General features: G+C 54.0%; 1 protein-coding gene across 2 annotated transcripts in view; it reads left to right on the top strand.

Annotated features, from left to right (window-relative positions):
- USP2 (ubiquitin specific peptidase 2) overlaps window positions 1-16,308 on the top strand; it is a 26,795-nt gene extending 10,487 nt beyond the window's left edge. The window contains exons 3-13 of one of the 2 annotated variants that reach the window (XM_032428052.1): window positions 10,792-10,842; window positions 11,352-11,475; window positions 11,661-11,772; window positions 11,875-11,985; window positions 12,163-12,227; window positions 12,447-12,550; window positions 12,642-12,722; window positions 12,875-12,953; window positions 13,178-13,285; window positions 13,470-13,590; window positions 13,871-16,308. In XM_032428052.1, the coding sequence (XP_032283943.1) occupies window positions 10,792-10,842; window positions 11,352-11,475; window positions 11,661-11,772; window positions 11,875-11,985; window positions 12,163-12,227; window positions 12,447-12,550; window positions 12,642-12,722; window positions 12,875-12,953; window positions 13,178-13,285; window positions 13,470-13,590; window positions 13,871-13,958 (1,044 nt within the window). In that variant the 3' untranslated portion in view covers window positions 13,959-16,308. The remainder of the gene's footprint in view (window positions 1-10,791; window positions 10,843-11,351; window positions 11,476-11,660; window positions 11,773-11,874; window positions 11,986-12,162; window positions 12,228-12,446; window positions 12,551-12,641; window positions 12,723-12,874; window positions 12,954-13,177; window positions 13,286-13,469; window positions 13,591-13,870) is intronic. The other variant, XM_032428051.1, reaches the window with a different exon arrangement.
- The last annotated feature ends 2,747 nt before the right edge of the window (window positions 16,309-19,055 follow it).

The raw sequence follows: 19,055 nt of genomic DNA, 5'->3' as shown, positions 1-19,055 counted from the left end.
GGTGGATAGGTAGATGGATGGATAGGTGGGTGGGTGGATGGATAGATAGATGGATGGATGGATGGATGGATAGGTGGATGGATGGATAGGTGGGTGGGTGGATGGATGGATAGGTGGGTGGGTGGATGGATGGCTGGCTGGCTGGCTGGCTGGATGGATGGATGGATGGATGGATAGGTGGATGGACGGATGGATGGATGGATGGATAGGTGGGTGGTTAGATGGATGGATAGATGGGCAGGCAGATAAACAAGCCAATGGGCAGGACAGCTGGGTGTTGTGTTTCCTTCATTATCTTATGTACCAGTCCCCTACTTCTAGGACAGGTGCCTTTTGGAAATAATAGCTGTGCCATAGCAAGAAAGAAATGCTGCTTAGTGGACTTGTCCAGATAAATGGAGCAGGGGTGCAAGATAGGCACAGGGCTTTGGGTCATAGATCTTTAAGCTTGTCATAACTAAAGGGCTTGAGGGGACAACTTTGATAACATTACCTAGAGAGTCTTGGCCTTGCTGGGCTGTCTGTGAAGGGCCATGGGTGACACAAAAGTTGGTGCCTCCCAGAGCATTCAGAACCTGACAGGGCATGGCCGGCTACGTTGGAGGGCTGGTGTGGAAGACAAGTGGGGGACAAGAGACCTGGCCTGGGAGAAGTATGTACTCTCAGAGGGACATGTGGTTGGACTGGAGCATGATTCACTTAGATGTGGCTGGTGTGGCTCATCTCAGCGGCAATCAGAAAGCAGCTCTTAGTGGATGGGTCCTAAAGGCCTCTGGGAGGCTCCCTCCCTTTGCTCAGAAGAGAAAAGTTCTTTACGGTACACAGTGTTCCTTAAAGTAAAGTCTGCAGGAATCACCTGCAGGGCTTAATCATTCAGGGGCCTGGGCCCCACCCAGATCCCCTGAATCAAACTCTCTAGGAATACGCCCTGGAATCTGTCCTTCTTATAAGCTCTTCAGGTAACCTTTAAGCATGCTGAGGTTTGAAAACCTGCTCTCCACAGACTAAACTGCAGACCCACGCTCAGCCCCAATCATGAGAGCAGGGTCTTCTCCTTTATGGGGGGTCAAACTCCATTGGCACTCTGCCTCTTTCTCACACAGACGTATCTCAACCCTCCCTCCCTGGAGTCTGCTGCCTTCCCCCTCCTCCCCCACAGGGGACACCTCAGCCCCTCCTCTACCTCCAGGGCCAGATGAGGAGAGTTTTGAGAGAGGACCTCAGAGGGGTGGCAGATTGCCCTGAGGTAAACTCAGCCACCCTAACATCCCTCCTTCCCATCCAGAAATAGCGCACAGCACACTTAAGTAGCTAGGAACACCCTACGGTGCAGTGTCTCCCCCTAAGCTCACACTCCAGAAGACACTGCCAGGGGGCAAGGCCCCTCGTGGATCAGACCCTGGTACAGCCTCACGCCCCTCCTCACCGCTCTCAGCCTTACTTCCTGCTGCCGACTCCATCTCCTGAGGGGAGAACAACCCTGCCCGTGGGGCCTGCACCACTTCTTTCTAAAAGTGGGTCCAGTGCCTTTTCAGATCTCCATTTGGGGATCTAAACTTCACATTCATTCATTTCGGGGCTCAGCTTACCAGCAGTGCCACCTCAGAGAAGTTGCTTAACTTCTGAACCTGTTTCCTCGATAAAATGAGCGTCCATAGTTCCCACTTCATAGATCATTGTGAGGAATCAAAGGTTGTACGGCACATAGTAGGTGCTCGATAAATGTTAGTCCTCCTTGTACCCTTCTAGGTGCTTCTGCGGGGGCAAGAAAGATGCAAGCCATGGTCCCTGCCCTCAGTGCACTCACAATTTACTTGGGGAAATAAGTTCTTATAATAGTTGTGATAGGAGGCAGCCCCAGGTGTCGTTAGGGGTCATAGGTGGTGGGAAAGGGAGGGGTCACCTAAGGCTGGAAGGAACAGGTTGCCTCTTTAACCTTAGACACCTCTCATCTGAGCTCTGTTTCCTCATCCATAAAAGGGATGGGTCGTACCTGCCCTGCCTACCTCACAGGCGGTCATGAGACTCAAAGCAAACAGTGGACGTGAAGGAATCTGAAACCTATAAAATGCTATGGAAGAGTTGGTAGAAAAGGAGAAGACAGAAAAGGGGCATTTGGCAGCTGAGTGGAGCGGGGAGGGGACCACCCTTGTATCATGTGGCAGGGTCCAGCGTGATCTGACTCCTCTGGGGTCCCCTGGGGTGGCCCTGGCCCCAGGGGCTCTCTGGGTAGCTGACTTGAACTACAGTTGACATTCACAAAGGAAAGTCAAAAGCAGGCCCCAAACAGGGAGTAGAACAGTTCTAACCAGGCTCATTCCCCTCATTTATAGCAACAGCCAACATGAACTTAGAATATTACAGACTCAGCTGAGCGTAAGTAAAGGACTGTTACAGGGGGGACGTGAATTCTGAAACCACCCCCCATGCTTGCATAAGCACCAACAAAACACCAGTCTATGGGGGGGTGCAGCTCAGCCTAGGATAATGAGGGCTGCCCCAGGCTCCACCTTCTGTTTAAAATGCAGACAGATTGAAGGGGAGGGACTGATAATTCAGAACTGGCAAAAAAAAAAAAAAAAAAAGCTTTCACTTCCTGCCCCCCCCCCCCCCCCCCCGCCCCATTCATCACCTGTGGGGACTCCAAGCCAGGCCAGGTGGGTTGGCCCTGCGGAAAGCCAGGAGCCCAAGCACCCAGCCTGGTTATGGCCCCCCTCCGCCCCACCTGTCCTGTTCCCTGGGCCTATGGAAGGACAAGCTGTTCCCACTGAGCCCTGCCAGGGCTGTGCTTTAAGCCCTACAGTCCATCTTAATCCTCCTGCGCTCCACCCCTCCAACTGCTCCCTCCCCAGCCCTGGCATTCTGCCTGCAGCCTCAGCCCTGCCCTCACACCAGCCCTGCCCTGCCCTGCCCAGGCCACCCTCCGCTCTCCCCCAAGAAACGCTGGGGTTGGCCCAGGGCCCTCCAGAGCACAGTCATCAAGCCGAGAACCTACTGCTCAGACGCAAAACCAGGGAGTGAGGCTCAGAGCCTGCCGGCCTATTCTCCCCATGCGGCCTCTTCCAACCCTTGCCCTCTGCTCTGAAACCTGTTGCTAGGAGCAAAAGGTCTGGGAACCTAGAGTACCTGGGTCCTATTTGCCAAGGGGCTGCTGACTCATCTCCCGAAGCCTTGGGTTCCCAGCTGTTCAGTGACAGGGAGATTATATAAGTGGAGGTCATGTGATTTTACTCTTGGGTGGGACTTTGAACTTAACTGCTGCCTTGCAGTGAGCAGGGGTTACTCCAAAGAGAACAAGTTGAAGGCGGCAGGAACTGTCCTAGAGGTCCCAGGTGACAAGTGGAGAAGTGTGACCTTCCTCTCTCCTCCCCTGCCTTCTCTGTTTATTCAGCCACGCTGAAGTGCATCCCCGCTGTCTTGTTTGTCCAGCTTAGCAGCCTGAGACCCTGGGGATGCCCTCACCCACTCAGCCGCCCTGAGGAAGATAAACTTCCTGAGGGCCTGAATCTCTGTTGACAGCATGGGAAGGTCGCTCAGAGGAGACCTTAAGCCAAAGGGTCCCTTGGCCAGGACCAGTACTAGCTGCTGAGAAAGGACAGGCGGTCTGGGCTTATGTTTAGAGTCAGCAAGGCACCCATGGTCTCCATCCCTTGAAGATAGGCTATGTGCTGTGACCTGGTTGGGGGCCCCAGTGCTGCCTTACCCAGGTGCAGTTTCTCAGTCCGCGCCCAGCATCGTCCTCCCTGCCTTCTCCTCCACCCCTGCTCCAGGATGTCTTCATGAGGTAACATGGTGCTGGGGTGGGGCTCAGCAATGCAGAAGTTAATCCAAGCCTGGCAAAATGTTCCCTGCCCGTGGGGGAGCTGCTTCACTGACCAGCAGCTACAGAAATGAACATCATGTTCAGGGCCCGGAGCTGCACACGTGGCCCCCTGCACCCTCTCACCTCAATGGATAGGTAAAACTGGCACCCACACAGAAATAAAAGCAAGAGAGGGAAGTGTGTGGGCCTCTGGAGTCCAGCTGGTTCAGGTCAGCCTGCCGTAGGGCTCGAAAGAGTACAGAGCTTTTGGCCTCCTGGGGTCGGAGTGATGCAGGGAAGCAGAGGGTCCTCTGTCCCCAGGGGTACTTGTGGCCTGAAAGCCCAACCCCCAACAAGGACTCTGAGCCCCTACCAGTTCAATCAGTCAATCAAGCCACCAGTCTATCCACTTGTGAGGGTAATGACAGGTGCATGCTTTGCAGGGAAGCATTCGCCTGGGTCTGAGCAGTGTTTCCAAAACCCTTGAACCAAGCCACCACTGAGACCTGAGGAAGCCAGATACACTCTCAGTCCTGCCCTCACAGAGCTAACCCAGACTCTAATTTATTTATACTCCATCCATGCCAAAAAGGATTTGAGGTGAAGAAGATTTCTTAACCACAGGGAAGACAGGCCAAGCACAGATTCTGAGAAATGGCAGCCTCAGGCTGTAGGAATGAGTCCTGTTCAGATCAGCTCAGCATATTTGAGGCAGAGAGTCATGGAGCCTGAGCCAGATTCAGATCCCAGAAGACTACCTCCTTTCCCCATCCCACTTCAAGAAATGGCACTGAGGAGAAGGGGTGTCATGGGGGTTTGGCCAGTTGAGAAATGAGCCACAGTGCCTTGCTGGTTGTGTCCTACAGCAGTCAGACCCGCTCGACAACACTGGACCCTAGATGAATTCTTTCCCCTCACCCCAGGCTTCTCAAAGAGCTCCCCTGCAGGTAGCTTTCCTCATCGGGGCCTCCCTGCTCCTAGGATGCGCCTAACCTTCTACCTCCCAGGAAAGAGGGAGTGAGCGTGCTAGCAGAATGCCAGGATGTCCTCGGGTGGGAGTACTCACATTGCTGGCCTAAGTCATGGGGCGGGAGGCCAAACGCTCCCGTGGGCAAGCAGCTGTTAAGACAGTGCTTACCACAGCACTCTTATTCAACGGGCAAATCCGGACGCACCCCACCCTGTGAGGCTCAGTGGCACTTCCAGGATACCCAACCAGAGCCGGGTCTGGCCCCCCACTTAGCGATGAGATCAACACCATTTTTTAAGCACCCACTAAGAGAACCCACAGCCCTGCCCCTGAGGAGCTTTCAGTGTGATGGCATAAGCCACACACGATCTAAGACCATTTACAGAAGCCTTAAAGACACTTATAAAACAAAAATAAACATATTAAGATAAATTAACACAGTGAAGGCAGAACGCCAGGAGACAGGGGGGTATGCAGTAATGGGGTGTTTCGAGCTGGATGGAGTTCTGTAGAGAGGGCTTGGTGGAAAACACAAGTTTTGAGCAGACTTTACAAGCAGGTAATTGGCAGGGAGCAGGAAGAGCATTCCAGAATCTTCTGGTAATCGTTAAAAGCACGGGTTTTGCTGTAAGACAGGTTGGGGTTCAAAGCCCCACACTGTCATTTATTAGCTTTGTGGTTCTGGCAAGTCATTTGGCCTCTCAGGACTTAAGGTCCTTCATCTAGAAAATAGAGATAATAGTTCCTACATCACTGTGTTAATTATGCAAGTTAACCGGGATAATCTATATAAAGCACTTAGCCAGTGCGTAGCATTTAGTAAGTACTTAATCAGTGACAGTTTCGTCTTTTAAGTGAGAGAAGGCAAGTGCTGAAGCAGAGAAATAAGAGCAGGTTGGTTAGCAGCAGGGATCAGAGAAGAGCGAGGGTGATGACAATGAAAAGGGCCTGTGGACAGACAGCCTCACAGACAGAGCTACCTCAGCTTCTGGACTGGACGCAAGAGTCAGGTGCTCTAGGTGCTTGGGGGCAGAAGTGTGGTGTAACCAAATGCAGGCGTTGTTGCAGACACTGTGGGACTCACTAGAAAGGGTGTGCCTAGAAAGAGGGAAGCAGGGAGGAAAGCCTGGCGCAGTGCGTCGGGGATTTAATGGTCACAGAGTGAGGACAGGGACTGGGGAGCTCACCATCCTCACACCAGTGCCCTCACTGACCAGCAAGTAGAATGCCCTGCCGCTCCTGCCTCATGCCCACTCCATACATGTGTCCTGGACATATTCCCCATGTGGCTGCAGTCGTGTGTGCAGGGCGCGTGTACATGTGGCGATGAGCATGCCAAGAGGAACAGAAGGAGGCCACAGATGAGTAACAGCACACGCTGCTGCTTCTCAGAGTATTTTTAAATGCTAAAAATACTGGCTAAAAATAGCCGGCGGGCTCCAAACAAGATACTTTCTCTAGGCAGATTCTGTGTGGGTCCCTGATAGGTAAGGGGTGGGGGGGAGCATCTGAAATAAAACGCAAAGATCTCTGCTCTTCAAGCATCGAAGCCCTCAGGGTCAGAGCAGTACGCTCGCCCCCAACCCAGCTGAGCACCTGCTTCCCCACCGCCGTGGTACTTTCTTCCCACCTCCCAAAACAAATCAAAATGTCAGATTCCGTGAGAGATGGAGCTGGGTAACTGGATAGAAGAAGCCAGAAAATGTTCTTCCCTGGGGCCAAATGGGACAGTGACCTCTTGTAACTTATAAAATAGGAGCACTGCCTCTCTTGATAATGGGACCAACTGGGACTGGGGAGAGATGGGCGGGGCGGGCTCAGTACCGACGCCAGGGAAATCCATGCTCCTAACCCAGGGGCCCATCGACCCTCGCGAGCTGTGTAGGTGTCGGGCTCCCAAAGGGCCTGAGTCCCCCCGAACGACGTGCAAAAGTTTGTGCGCAAGTGCATTCCCCCCCTCCCCCGCCCCGAGGAGAGCACGGAACTTTCACCGGGTGCGCCAAATGCCCGGCAGCCCCCAAAAGTCAGGAACTGTAAGCGGCCCGGGGGGAAAGCTCACCGGGCTGACACGGGCCTGTGGGGGTCCTCCTGAGTCCCGATCCCGAGGCCGGCGCGGGGCTCGGCGCGCCCGTCCCGCCCTTCCCGGGGACGGCGGGTCTCGGCGGCGGCCGGGCCCGTGGGGTCAGCGGGCGGGGGGCGGCCGGGGGGGGGGGGGGGGCCGAGCGCGGGAGGCGCGGGGGCGGGCGGGGCCTCGGCCGCGCTCGGTGCCGCGTGCGGGCCCCGGGGGCGGGGCCGGAACCCTCTGGCCCCGCCCCCCGGCGCTGACGTCGTGGGGCCCGAGGCGCCGGCCGGGCCGCCAGTCGCCGGAGCGCGCGCGCCGGGGAGGTTGAGGCGGAGGAGCGCGCGGTCGGACGGCCGGAGCGGTTACTGCCGGGCGCCGCGGACGGTGTCTTGTGGCGGCCTCGCCGGCCTCAGCGTCCGGGCCGTGGCACCGCGCGGTCCTCCCCCGCGCCCCCTTTGCCAACGTTAGGCGTGGGGCCGAGCCCGCCCCCCCCCCCCCCCCCCCCCCCCCCCGTACACCCCTCCCCCCCCCCCGGAGCCCCCCGCCCCCCCCTTTCCCGCCCTCGCCAAGGAGCTGCGGCCGCGCTCCCCGCTCTCCCCCTCCCTGCTGCTCTCCACCTTCGTGGGGCTCCTGCTCAACAAAGCCAAGGTACGCGGGGCCCCTTTCCGGGACCCCCACGCCGAGGGACTGGGCTTCCGCCTCCTCCCCCGGACGCCCCCCCCCCCCTCCGCCCCCCCCCCCCCCCCCCCCCGGGGGGGGGGGGACCGATTCTTCCCAGCCCCCACCCCTCCTTTCCCAGGGTCTCCCGGCAAGGAATGCCCCCTCCCCAGGTGATCTCAGGCTTACTCGCGGCCCCCTCCCCTTGTTGAGGTCCCAGCCCCTGAGGTCCCCCCCTCCCCTCTTCCTCTCCCTCTTCGTGACCCGGGCACCAGGTGGCCCTTGGGCTCTTAATTCCTGGCACCTCTCAGGACAGGTGCAGGAAAGCGTAACCTTGACTAGTTCTCGCTGTGTGAGGGAGCCGGCAGCGCGCTGGACTCTGCGGGCGTGACTCCTCCAGGGCCAAAACCCAGCAAGAAGGGCTGGTGGGAAAGAGCCGCCCCCTCCTCACTGGTCCCAAAGGGCGCTCTTCCGAAGGGTTGGTAACGGGGGTCCTTTGACCCTGTGAAGGGCAGAGGAGTCGCAGACAGGTGAAAGAAGGCAGCTTCCCTTTCCTTTCCGGCCCTCCCCCAGTTCTGCTAAGTGGGCAGTGGATCCCTCAAATGAAGTACCACCCCAGGGTCATGCTGGGGCTGGAGGTTGGGCACTGCCCCCTTGGGGAAGGGAGAAGGCCAGAGCTTGACGGATCTTATGTAACAGGCTCCCGCTCCTGAGTTGGCAGTGCGTGCACTGCCCCGTGCCAGGGCCACACCAGGCTCCTTGGCCACAGCCAGGACCCCTGGCTGACCCTCATGGCACAGGTGAAGCAAGCAGGAAAGCCCTTTACGGGGGTCTTGAGTGTGAAGACCCAAACCTCAATCCGCCTTGCTTATATGACCCACCTCCTCAAACGCCTCCTCCCCATTAAGCCAGAGCGGGCTCTCCCTGAGCCCCCTGCTCCTTCACGGAGGGTGAATGCTGTCTGTTTACTAACCGTGGAGGTGGCATCGACTTTTTAGAACAGTGGTTGCCCCTAAGTCAAGGTTAGGTTTGCTGACGACTAATTTTAAGGAAGTTCTTGATCCAGACTCTTTCAAGCCTTTGCACATGCGCTCCACATAGCCGCTGGAGTCCTTTCCTTCTCTCCCTGTGAGAGGCTCGCTGTGTGGGGTCTCTCCCGACCTCTCCAGTTCTAGCCTCTCCCTGTTGGCCCTGAGGTAGGATTGTTTTCCCCATAAGAAAGGTCACTCCTGGGACATTTTGTTCCTCTCTGGAATGGAAAGTGCTGACTTTCCCTGGAGCTCCTGATTTCCTATTCATGGCAGAAGAATATCTGGCTGGGCATAGAACAGCCCTGCTCTCCCCTCCACTCCCACCCTCCGACTCCTCTCATCCAGCCGCCTTCTACACAGAGCGCTTAGAAATTGGCAAGTAGTTTTGAACTTAGGAAATTTTAGACAAAGGCAGAGCCACCCCCACCCCCTACAAAAAGAAAAACAAACAGAGGGTCCTGGCAAAACCTTAAAGGAGCCTTCCCCATCTCTCCACCTGCCGGGCCATTAGTAGAGTTAGATCCTCAAGAACAGTAACCATAGGTGGGGATGTGTTGTTCTTGACCCTCACTGTGCTGGGTCAGAGTTAAAAGTGTCAACACCATAGAAGTGCCGTGGTACAAAGGCGCCTCTAATTTTCCATTGCCCTGCCCCCATTAGGGCTGAGGGACTGTCTCAGCTGGAGGCCCACTTTGGTGCACATTGACATGATCACCAGGCTTTGCTTCTCCAGCCCTTTAGACAGATGTTGTCTGAGGCACAGGGGGTAAGAACTAACAAGCACCGCCAAAAATAGGAGTGAGGGTGGATCTTGGGGGAGGGGAGGACGGGCATCCTGTTGTGGACAGGCTTTAACATTTAGTTCCGAGTGGGCAACTCAGAGACTTCAGTGTTTTTGTTGGGCCCCAGGGGAGTCCTTCTCCAGGTTTACCTGAAAATGCTGATAAGGTCTTTGTCCAGGGAATTATCTCTGTTGTGGTCCTCTTACTGGAACATCAGGGTTTAGACTGTCAGAAAGGTGAGATTTAAATTTTGTGTTTGGGGCCATATACTGCTAGCACTGGCAGAGTTCAAGGATGCTTATGCCCACCTGCTGCCAATAAGCTTTGCTCGATAACTGCAGGTGGAAACCAGGTCTCTCTTTGGAGTATATTTCCTTTCCTACCTGTTAGTGTTAGACCTGATCACTGGCAAGAAGGGATCCTCTTACTTGTGGGATCAGCAGGGCAATTCCTGAGAAAAGCCCTCCTTCAGCCTGCCTCTCCCCACCCCACCCCCTTGAGCTGACAACCTCATGGGCTTTGAGCTGCTGACAGCCTCAGAGGCTGTCAGCACACGGCATGAGTAATTTTAGCTGAGTTATTTCAGGCTCCTGTTCTGATCAGGGTTGAGCTGGCCCCACGCATGCCCCAGTCAGTGTTGCTCCAGAGTTGCCGGCTCCCGGGTCCCCTCCCTGAGAGAGGGGGTGGCAGGCTCATCTGCACACTGTTTCTTTAACCCTTTGAGCCCGAAGGTTTTCTGACTCCTTGGAGGTAAGGCCAGAATTAGCCAAGAGACCTGGACCTAGCAGCTGTCTCGCTCCAACCCCCCTCACCAGCCTCCACAATAGGGACAAGAACAGGAGTGGCACCTTCAGCCAGGTGCTTACCTCTGCGGGGCCACAATCTGCGTGTCAGATGGGTTCCGAGCTAGGAACCAGTCAGGATGCTGAAACCTGAGCCAGGCGAGGAGGATTCTCGCGGGCTTTAATCAGCCTTTAGGAGATGAGCTCAGCTGAAAGGAATTCCACCTGTCTCCGACAATTCAGAATGGCAGGCCAACTTCAGTTTTCCCCAGCTGAAGATCTTTAACGCACTTCAGATGTTTTGTCATTGAACATTTCAAGCTCTCCTTGAAGTGCCCGTTACAACAGCTGCTTCATGTATTGGACATCTAGGGGTAGAAAAGTGGGTCATTTGAGATAGTGCCCGGATGTGGGACCCGGCGTTCCCTGTAGCCAGGAATCAAATACACGAATTCCTAGGCTCTAGTTCTAATCTCCAGCCTCCAGTATGGCAGAGAATGAAGAGGCATGTACAGATCGGGGAAAAACACATGTCAACAAAAGAAAGGAAAGCCCTGAAGAATATTTGTATTGTGTGTTGAAGAGAGAATAACGTGTGTGCCTGGTGCTCCTGGCTCCAGCTAGCAGATAGTTGCAGGAGCGAGCCTAGCACAGGCCCAGCCTCTTCGCCTTCAGCCTCATATGCCATGTGTTCTTTGCTTACAGAATTCTAAGAGCGCCCAGGGTCTGGCTGGTCTTCGAAACCTTGGGAACACGGTGAGCTCTTCCCAGCCCACTTCTTTCCTAAGGCCACCTCCTACTGTCCCAATGGACATCTGACCAGAAGTTCCCTCCTGGCTCCTGCTGACTCCCTATCCTCTAGAGGCCAGTTGATACCTGCCCATCCTGGCTGGTGGGTTTTACAGAATGGCTGGCGCTCTGCCTCTCTCCCGGCCCCCAGCAGGAAGCACTACTAAAGGGGAGTTGCCCTCTTCACTGTCAGCTACTTTCCTGGATCCTTCTCCTGAAGGACATCCATCACTTCCCACCCACTTCTGTCCAGCTCACCCACACCCGTTTGTACACCTCCACAGTCAATAACCGGTTACGTCACCTGTGCGGGCAGCGGGAATTGGCCTCATGACACCCCTTTCCCTTATAAGAAGAGGAACTTGAGGCTGTGGGAGCGTTCATTTCTGGGGTAGATGAACCAGAGGGCCTCTGGTACTAGGTAAGCGGACCTGCCAGACCGGGCTCTGTCTTATGGAGTGGATGATCTCTTGCAGTGCTTCATGAACTCCATTCTGCAGTGCCTGAGCAACACCCGGGAGCTGAGGGATTATTGCCTGCAGAGGCTCTTCATGCGGGATCTCAGCCACAGCAGCAATGCACACACCGCCCTCATGGAAGGTGAGGGGTCCGACCCCGGACACTTGCTCCGCACCGCTCTTGGCCGTATTAGTAGCTGGGTGTTATATGTATCCCTCCTACTTTTCTCCCTTTGGCTTCGTTTTGGTGGAATTCTAGTTTGAATTTCTTACAGAAAATGTCTCACCTGTCCTCCATGCCCCCTCTCTACCCTCTCCTTCCAATAGAGTTTGCAAAACTAATCCAGACCATATGGACTTCATCCCCCAATGATGTGGTGAGCCCATCTGAGTTCAAGACCCAGATCCAGAGATATGCGCCACGCTTCGTTGGCTATAAGTAAGAGCCTTGCAGATGTGTCCTCCCTGGGGTGGGTGCCGGCCACAGCAGGTTGGTTCTTGGAATGAGAGGTATTGCTCACTCTCTTTCCTTTGGACTCAGTCAGCAAGATGCTCAGGAGTTTCTTCGCTTTCTTCTGGATGGGCTCCACAATGAGGTGAACCGAGTGACAGTGAGGCCCAAGTCCAACCCTGAGAACCTCGATCATCTTCCGTAAGAGGAGAATGCTGTGGGTTTTTGGCTGGGAGAATGAACTTGAGTTTTTGGCTGACTTCTTTGGGGGTAATAATTTGGAGAGAATTTTAAATATTAAGGAGTTAGACTGATGCACCCGTAAACTTCTCATGGCATGAGCTCTGACCTGGTTGTCTCCCTCTCTCTGGTTCCTAGTGATGATGAGAAAGGACGACAGATGTGGAGGAAATATCTAGAACGGGAAGACAGTCGGATTGGGGGTAAGCGCATGAATGGGAGGAAGGCCTGCTTTCCCTGTTAACTGCTTTTGCCTGAGCAGAGCATGAATGTGAAAAGCCCTAAGAGTCCTCCTTTCAGGGGACCCTCCTCCTGTCCGGTGGCCCAGGGACAGAGACAGGAGCGCTGAGCAGGCACACAGCCCAGAGAAGACGTGTGCTCCTTCTCCAGGTTTAAGCTCCGCTGTCCCATCTCTTCTGCAGATCTCTTCGTTGGACAGCTAAAGAGCTCCCTGACGTGTACGGACTGTGGTTACTGCTCTACAGTCTTTGACCCCTTCTGGGACCTCTCACTGCCCATCGCTAAGGTATGTGCCCCTGTTGCCCCACGTTAGAAGCGCCCCCTCTTACCTTCTCGTGTCGTCGATCTCTGTGACTTTTACTCTTTGTCTCTGCCAGCGAGGTTATCCTGAGGTAACTTTAATGGACTGCATGAGGCTCTTCACCAAAGAGGATGTGCTTGATGGCGATGAAAAGCCAGTAAGTCCCCCTTCCATGGGATCAGGAGCACACATCCAAGAGCCCACTCTGGGAAAGACCTGTCACCAGCAGATGCAGCCAACGAGTTACTGGACTCGGCCCGCTGACTTCTCCCCCAAGTCCTCTGTAGCTCTGTTTGTCGTGTCTTGCAGACATGCTGTCGCTGCCGAGCCAGAAAACGATGTATAAAGAAGTTCTCCATCCAGAGGTTCCCAAAGATCTTGGTGCTCCGTATCCTTACCATCCACCATGGCAAGGGCTTGCCTTTAGGTAGTGACTGATGACAAGGGGCTGAACGGAGGGCGAACAGAGTAGGAAAAAGGAAACTTGGTAGACTTTCCTTTCCCTGTTTGCTCTTTTGCTTCTGAGAAGCACTTCACCCTCTTAGGACTCAGTCCCCTTTACTTTGACTACCCTCGCCACCCTCTCTTGTCCTTGACTCACGTCAACCCCAGATCTGAAGCGGTTCTCAGAATCCAGGATACGAACCAGCAAGCTCACAACATTTGTGAATTTCCCGCTAAGAGACCTGGACTTGAGAGAATTTGCCTCAGAAAACACCAGTGAGTATTTTCAGCTGGGAGGGCAGAAACAAAGCACAGGTGCCTAAAATCCAGATGAGAGACCAAGAGGTAGAAGGAAGCTACTGAAGAGCAAGTTATTAAAATCAGAAATAGAGGCAGGAAGGAGAGGGAGGGTGGGGCAAGGAATGCTTTGGGGGCCTGAAACCTTGTACTTCCTCCTCAGACCACGCTGTTTACAACCTGTACGCTGTGTCCAATCACTCTGGAACCACCATGGGTGGCCATTATACAGCCTACTGCCGGAGTCCAGTGACAGGCGAATGGCACACTTTCAATGACTCCAGGTGAGACAGAGCTCTCAGGCAGGGCTCCTGGCTGCCAGACACCTGTACTTCACCCACCTGTGTGGCTTCCACTTTGGATAGAAGTCGGAGCCAAAAGGCCGTGTAATACGTCCGAGTCTACTGCCCCTTTGCAGAATTTCTAGAAGACAGCAAAAGAGGTTGGCTTCAGGGACACCTAGGGAGAGGAGCGATGGGCCCTCACGGTCCGTCAGCCACTCCGTGTGTGTCCCGGTGGCCCCCTCTCCAGGGCTCTGACATCTCTCCACCCCTCTCTCCGCAGCGTCACACCCATGTCGTCCAGCCAAGTGCGCACCAGCGACGCCTATCTGCTCTTCTACGAATTGGCCAGTCCACCCTCCCGCATGTAGCAGCGAGGAGCTACATCCCTTTCTCCCTTCCCCGTGGTGGCCCCACACCCTAAGTTTTTTTTTTTTTAAGACAAAAAAAAAACCTGACAAATAAGAGAAAAATAAAGTAAACTAAAGCTGCCGAGCAGGAGTTGCTGCAGCCTGGTCAGGGTCTGGAGCAGGGAGCCAGGAGCTCCTGAGCCACACCTGGCGCGGAGATCGACAGGACACAGAGCCTGGAGCCAGCACAGTGCCCCCTCGGCTTCTCTTGTTTTTATTTTTAAGCTTGTGGTTTTTTTCCTGTGTGTAATAAACAACGGCGGTCTGTGGGGAGAAGATCCTGGTCCACTTGCTGCCCTTCCAGCCCCCAGTTCCTCCCGAGAAGACAGCGCCCTCTGGAGCCTGCTGGGAGGATCGCTGCCTGGAAGCACCGGCGCCCGAACCTGGCACCTGTCTTCACCTGGACCCTGCTCACCGGTCCAGAAGCAAGAGAAACACCCATGAGCCAAGAGCCCTCTTAACGCTGCTAACTCCAGGGGGACAGACAAGGGGACGACTTTGAAAAAAGCTGATTTTGGTTTTTAGAAACCCAACTTTTTTTTTTTTTTTTTTAATTACCATAACTAAAGTTTTCAGACTGGAGATGCTCTCCTTCACACCTCTTCACAGCTGGGACGTTGTGCTGATCGGTTTGTTTTGTTTTTTTTTTTTTTCTTCAGGTACAGCTTTTCTAATGCTAGCCCCCAGTGGTGCTAGGTGGGTGTTGGCCAGGCCCCAAGCACAGCCACAGTAGACCCGGGATCTAACAAGTTTTGGGGTTTTTTTGTTTTTTTGTTTTTTAATGTTTTGGATGGAATCTAGTTGCCTCCAAGAATTGTGCCTTATAGCATTTGGGGACCAGGGGGTAACTGCCCCTCCCTGAAATACCCTCAGCCTGTTCCCTTTTCCCCAGTGCCATGTTCAACCCTGCTGGGGGAGATGGGGGTCATACCCTTAGCCCCTGGCTCGGTTTGCATTGCAGTGAGGTGGAGCGGAGAGTAGGTAGAAGGAGATTTCTTCTGGTAGTGTATCAAGTTTTTCCTACCCACTTCCTCTCAGCCACCCCTGGTCTACTCCCCCCAGCTGTTTGAAGGATAGCACAAGCCCCTTATCCCTAGAGTTTCTCTCACCTTTAATTTATTCCCTTTTAACGTGCTTTACCTTCGTGCCCCCACCCCTTCTCAGAGCCTCCTAGACATAGGCCCTTTGGACCGAGTTTCTCAGGGATGCCCATGCCGCCCCTCAGCCCTTCTTGGCATCAGTCTTCAGTCCTACCCCGGGAGCTGGAGCCTGGGTGTTTGGGGACATCTTGCCTCAGCTGTACCATTCTTTCCCACGGGCGTGATTTTGCCCTGAGTAGTTGGACAAAACTCGGTGCTTCACAGAGAGTAAAGCTGTTCAGCACCAAGGCACAGAGCTCTGTGCATCCACACGGCTGGGCCCAGCTTGTGCCCCTTGGAGCCTGAAGCTTTCCAATGCTCCCAGAAGGAGGCATCAGAGAAAGACGCCCCAAGTTTAACTGGCCTGACCCCCTTCCCCAGGGAAGCCCTGTGAACCTGAGCCAAAGGGCTGATGTGCACTTGTTTACTGTGTAAGCAAGAGTAGAAGAATGTCTGATGTCCAGTGGAAACTTGTACAGAATAAATAATAGCTTTGAGAAGTTGGTAAGTGACGGCATCTTGATTTGGGAAGGGTCTGCCCCCAGGAAGCACTCTGAGCAGATTAGTCGCCACGTATTTTTACTGCTTCGACTGGACCGTGAATTTCAAGTTCTCGAACATGTTGCCCACTGTTTAGTCTAAATTTTTCAACTCTATAAAACTGAACTAGCACACATTTTGAATGCTCGATTCATCTGGATTCACCAGTTAACAGGTTGCCACACTTGTTTCCAGATACCTGGGGGCAAAACACGTAGGGGTGAGGGGTCACTACCATCTCTAACTACTTCAGCATGCGTCTCCCACGTAAGCCCAACACCGTCTTCACCCGTAAGAAATGCGTAGCCCGCAGACGCTTCTTTACGTGGACTCATGGTTCCCGTGACACTTGGGTGCCCGTACAGACCTAGGACAAGCTCCAGCAGAGGCTGGCCATAACCAGGTTTGCTCTCGGAGCAGAGGGGCTGTACCAGGACATGGAATCAAGACTTGACCCTTGATAAACGGGAGACTTCAACTTGCCCTATGAATACCTAGAAAGAGCCGCTTTGATGTTCAAGGTCTTGTTCTCCAAAGTGCTTTTCTCAAGGTTTAAACAGACTTAACCCTTTAAAGAGATTGCCTCTGCGGCACTCGGGGACTTGTCTCCTTTGGTTTTATCTTCTAGCCCTTAGTACTGTTCAGACTTCCCCTTTCTGCCACTGATTTTATTTATTTAAATATTTTTTAGTTTGTTCATCTGAGACAGCTAGTGAGTGAGAGCATGAGCAGGGGGGAGCGGCAGAGGGAGAGGCTGAAGCAGGCTTCCGGCGGAGCAGGGAGCCTGATGCGGGATTTGATCCCAGGACCCTGGGATCATGACCTGAGCCGAAGGCAGACGCTTAACCAACTGAGCCACCCAGGCGTCCCTCTGCCACTGATTTTAGAACTCTGGAAGCTGAAGCCTCCTCCAGTTGAACTTAGAGTATTCTGTCGGGACTTTTCCTAGCTGCCTCCCTGCTCCAGACACTGGAAAATCAAGGCCTGTCTATTCCATCTTTGCTGAGACAGCAGTGCTTGCTGTCGAACTCACATCACGGGATGAGACAGTGGTGGGAGCATTGCTTCTGGGCATTTCCCAGAAGTGGGGAAAACAGTGACTCAAACCCTAGGATTTCTCCCTGGCCTGCCCTGGAAGCAGCCTGACCCAGGGCAAGATTTTCAATGCAGATGATTTCCCCCCCCAAACCACAGGTCAACAGGATGGTCTTCAAAATGGAAACAGGCTTCTAGCAAAGTGGACGGGTGAGTCCCAAACCAGTGTAACTCGCCACACCTCTCCCTTGACTAGTTTTTCACTGGATGTGGACACAGAGGTGGTTTGTGTTGTTTTCCACAGGGGAGCAGAGGACTACAGGTAATGCCCCGGGCAGGGGCTCCGCCCGCTCCACCCTTGCTCCCAGCTCTCCCTTCTGTACTTAACCTGTGGCGCTTTCTCATTCCCATGGCAACAGGTCCCAGCGCTACACAGATCCCAAACACAATCTGTCCCTGTGTTTCTTTATCCATCAGCTTTGCCTCCTAGCAACTGGGATTTCTGCCCCCATTCTTTGCTTGCATTCCAGCAGGCCTCCCCCTGGGGAGGAAGGGCGGCTCTCCCCCTGCAACTTCTCTTGTGTGACCTTGAGCAAGACCGTCCCTCTTTCTGGGCCTTGTGCCTCATCTGCGTTAAGGAGATTGGACCTTGAAGTTCTCAGCTCAAGTGTCTTCCTCCTAAGTCATTTCTCTAAATACATGCCTCAAAGTCCCAAGTCAGGGGGCCTTTCGTGCCTCTGGTCTGTTTTTGAGAGTTACTCTAAATTCCTTTTTAACGACCAGTGCTCAGAAAATACCTGTTCCTTTCTGCAGAGCTTTAGAGTCAGGACCATAGAGGTCACCTTGCCCACATTCTCATTTGGCCAGTGAGGACACAAGCGTTAGGGAAGGCTGGCTCAAGTCCACTGGTTTGTCAATGGCAGAGGCAGGACAGTTCTCTTTCCATCTGAGTACTCTGAGTACTTCGCCTTTTGGGTGAATAATTGACAGCTTTTTGCAGGGTTTTCTGCAACAAATTTTCCAACCTTGTGTCTGTTAGGAACTGAGCTGAACAGCAGGGTAGCAAGGAAACTCCCTGACTCCATCCATCCACACACACCCAAGAGCAAAACCAGCACGATCTTTCACAGACCTGGACCCGGCAGGGTCTGGGCCGAGCACCTCTGAGGGCCCCTGTCCTTCATTGCTCTAGAGGCCGAAACGAGCACCTGAGCGGGAGGCAGCAGAAAGAGACCAGCCTTTACAGTCCAAGCCAATTACTTAATAGCCCCGAGCTTCAGTTTCTCCCTCCGTAATCTGGGCATAACAATACCTACTCAGAGCTGTGTTGGGAACACACTAGGTATGCAAATGTCCATGTCCCACAAACACCCCCACATTTGCAGGACTGCGCCATCAACATTCACAGTCGCTTAGGGGGTGATGCTCAGCCAACGTTTGGTTCCCCTAGCCTCTCAGGACGCTTGTGCCTTCTTTTCTCCTCCGAGCAACATATGATGAAGGCTCAGGAATGCAAAGTATAGTGCTGCCCAAACCAGAATTAGTGAAGTAGAGCCACAGAAGGGACGATCCAATCCAAGGGATGAGCATTTCTGATTGCCTGATATTAGCTTGGCCTGCCTCTTAGAGATCACGGAAGGTGGTCTGGAAAGGAGCTGCAGTCTTCCAGGCTCCTAGAGACTAGGGGACATCCAGAAACCAGGGGATGAGGGTCAAGGCTAGGGGTGGCAGTGAACAAAGATAGGAGGAGGAGGACGACTGACAGATTTGGGTGGGGAAGAAGAGTTAGACCCTAATGCACACCTCCTGCGCCAGCCCTGGGAACAAGGAAAAAGAAGGCATTCTCGATGAGAGGACAAGCCTGGGCACTTGTCTTTAGCAGGAAGGACACAGCATGTTCCAGGGCCAGTGAAGAGGCTGGTTGGGCTGGAGTGGAAGTTTGAGCTAGAGAACTAGCAGGAGAGAAACCTAAGGAGCCGGGAGTCCCAGAATGTTCTAGCCAAGCTCAGGCTGGCCTCGCCCTTCCTGGTGACAGAAGAGCCAGAGAGTCAAGGAGAGAAAAGGCTGTGTGGGGTCAGCATGGGGGAGTTACAGGGAGCCACGCCGAAGCCCAAGAGAGCTAGACACGGCTGGAGCGCCCTAGTTCCCCTTGCCCAGAGGATGGCCACGGACAACAGCAAAGCCAGAGAGAAGCTTCCAGCACAGCCTCTGGAAAACTGCTCTGTGCTCACAAATGAAAAGGCAAATAATGTTTTAGTGTCATTATGGAAATACTTTTGACCTCTCAAACCCTCTAAAAGCAGTCCCCATCCAAGGGTCCGGGGAAAAAGTCTTGCCCCCCATA

Source organism: Phoca vitulina, unplaced genomic scaffold (assembly GCF_004348235.1).
Source record: "Phoca vitulina isolate PV1807 unplaced genomic scaffold, GSC_HSeal_1.0 scaffold38, whole genome shotgun sequence".
NCBI classification, from domain to species: Eukaryota; Metazoa; Chordata; class Mammalia; order Carnivora; family Phocidae; genus Phoca; species Phoca vitulina.
The sequence above is the reverse complement of the archived record's forward strand: the minus strand, read 5'-3'. Positions and strand labels throughout refer to the sequence as shown.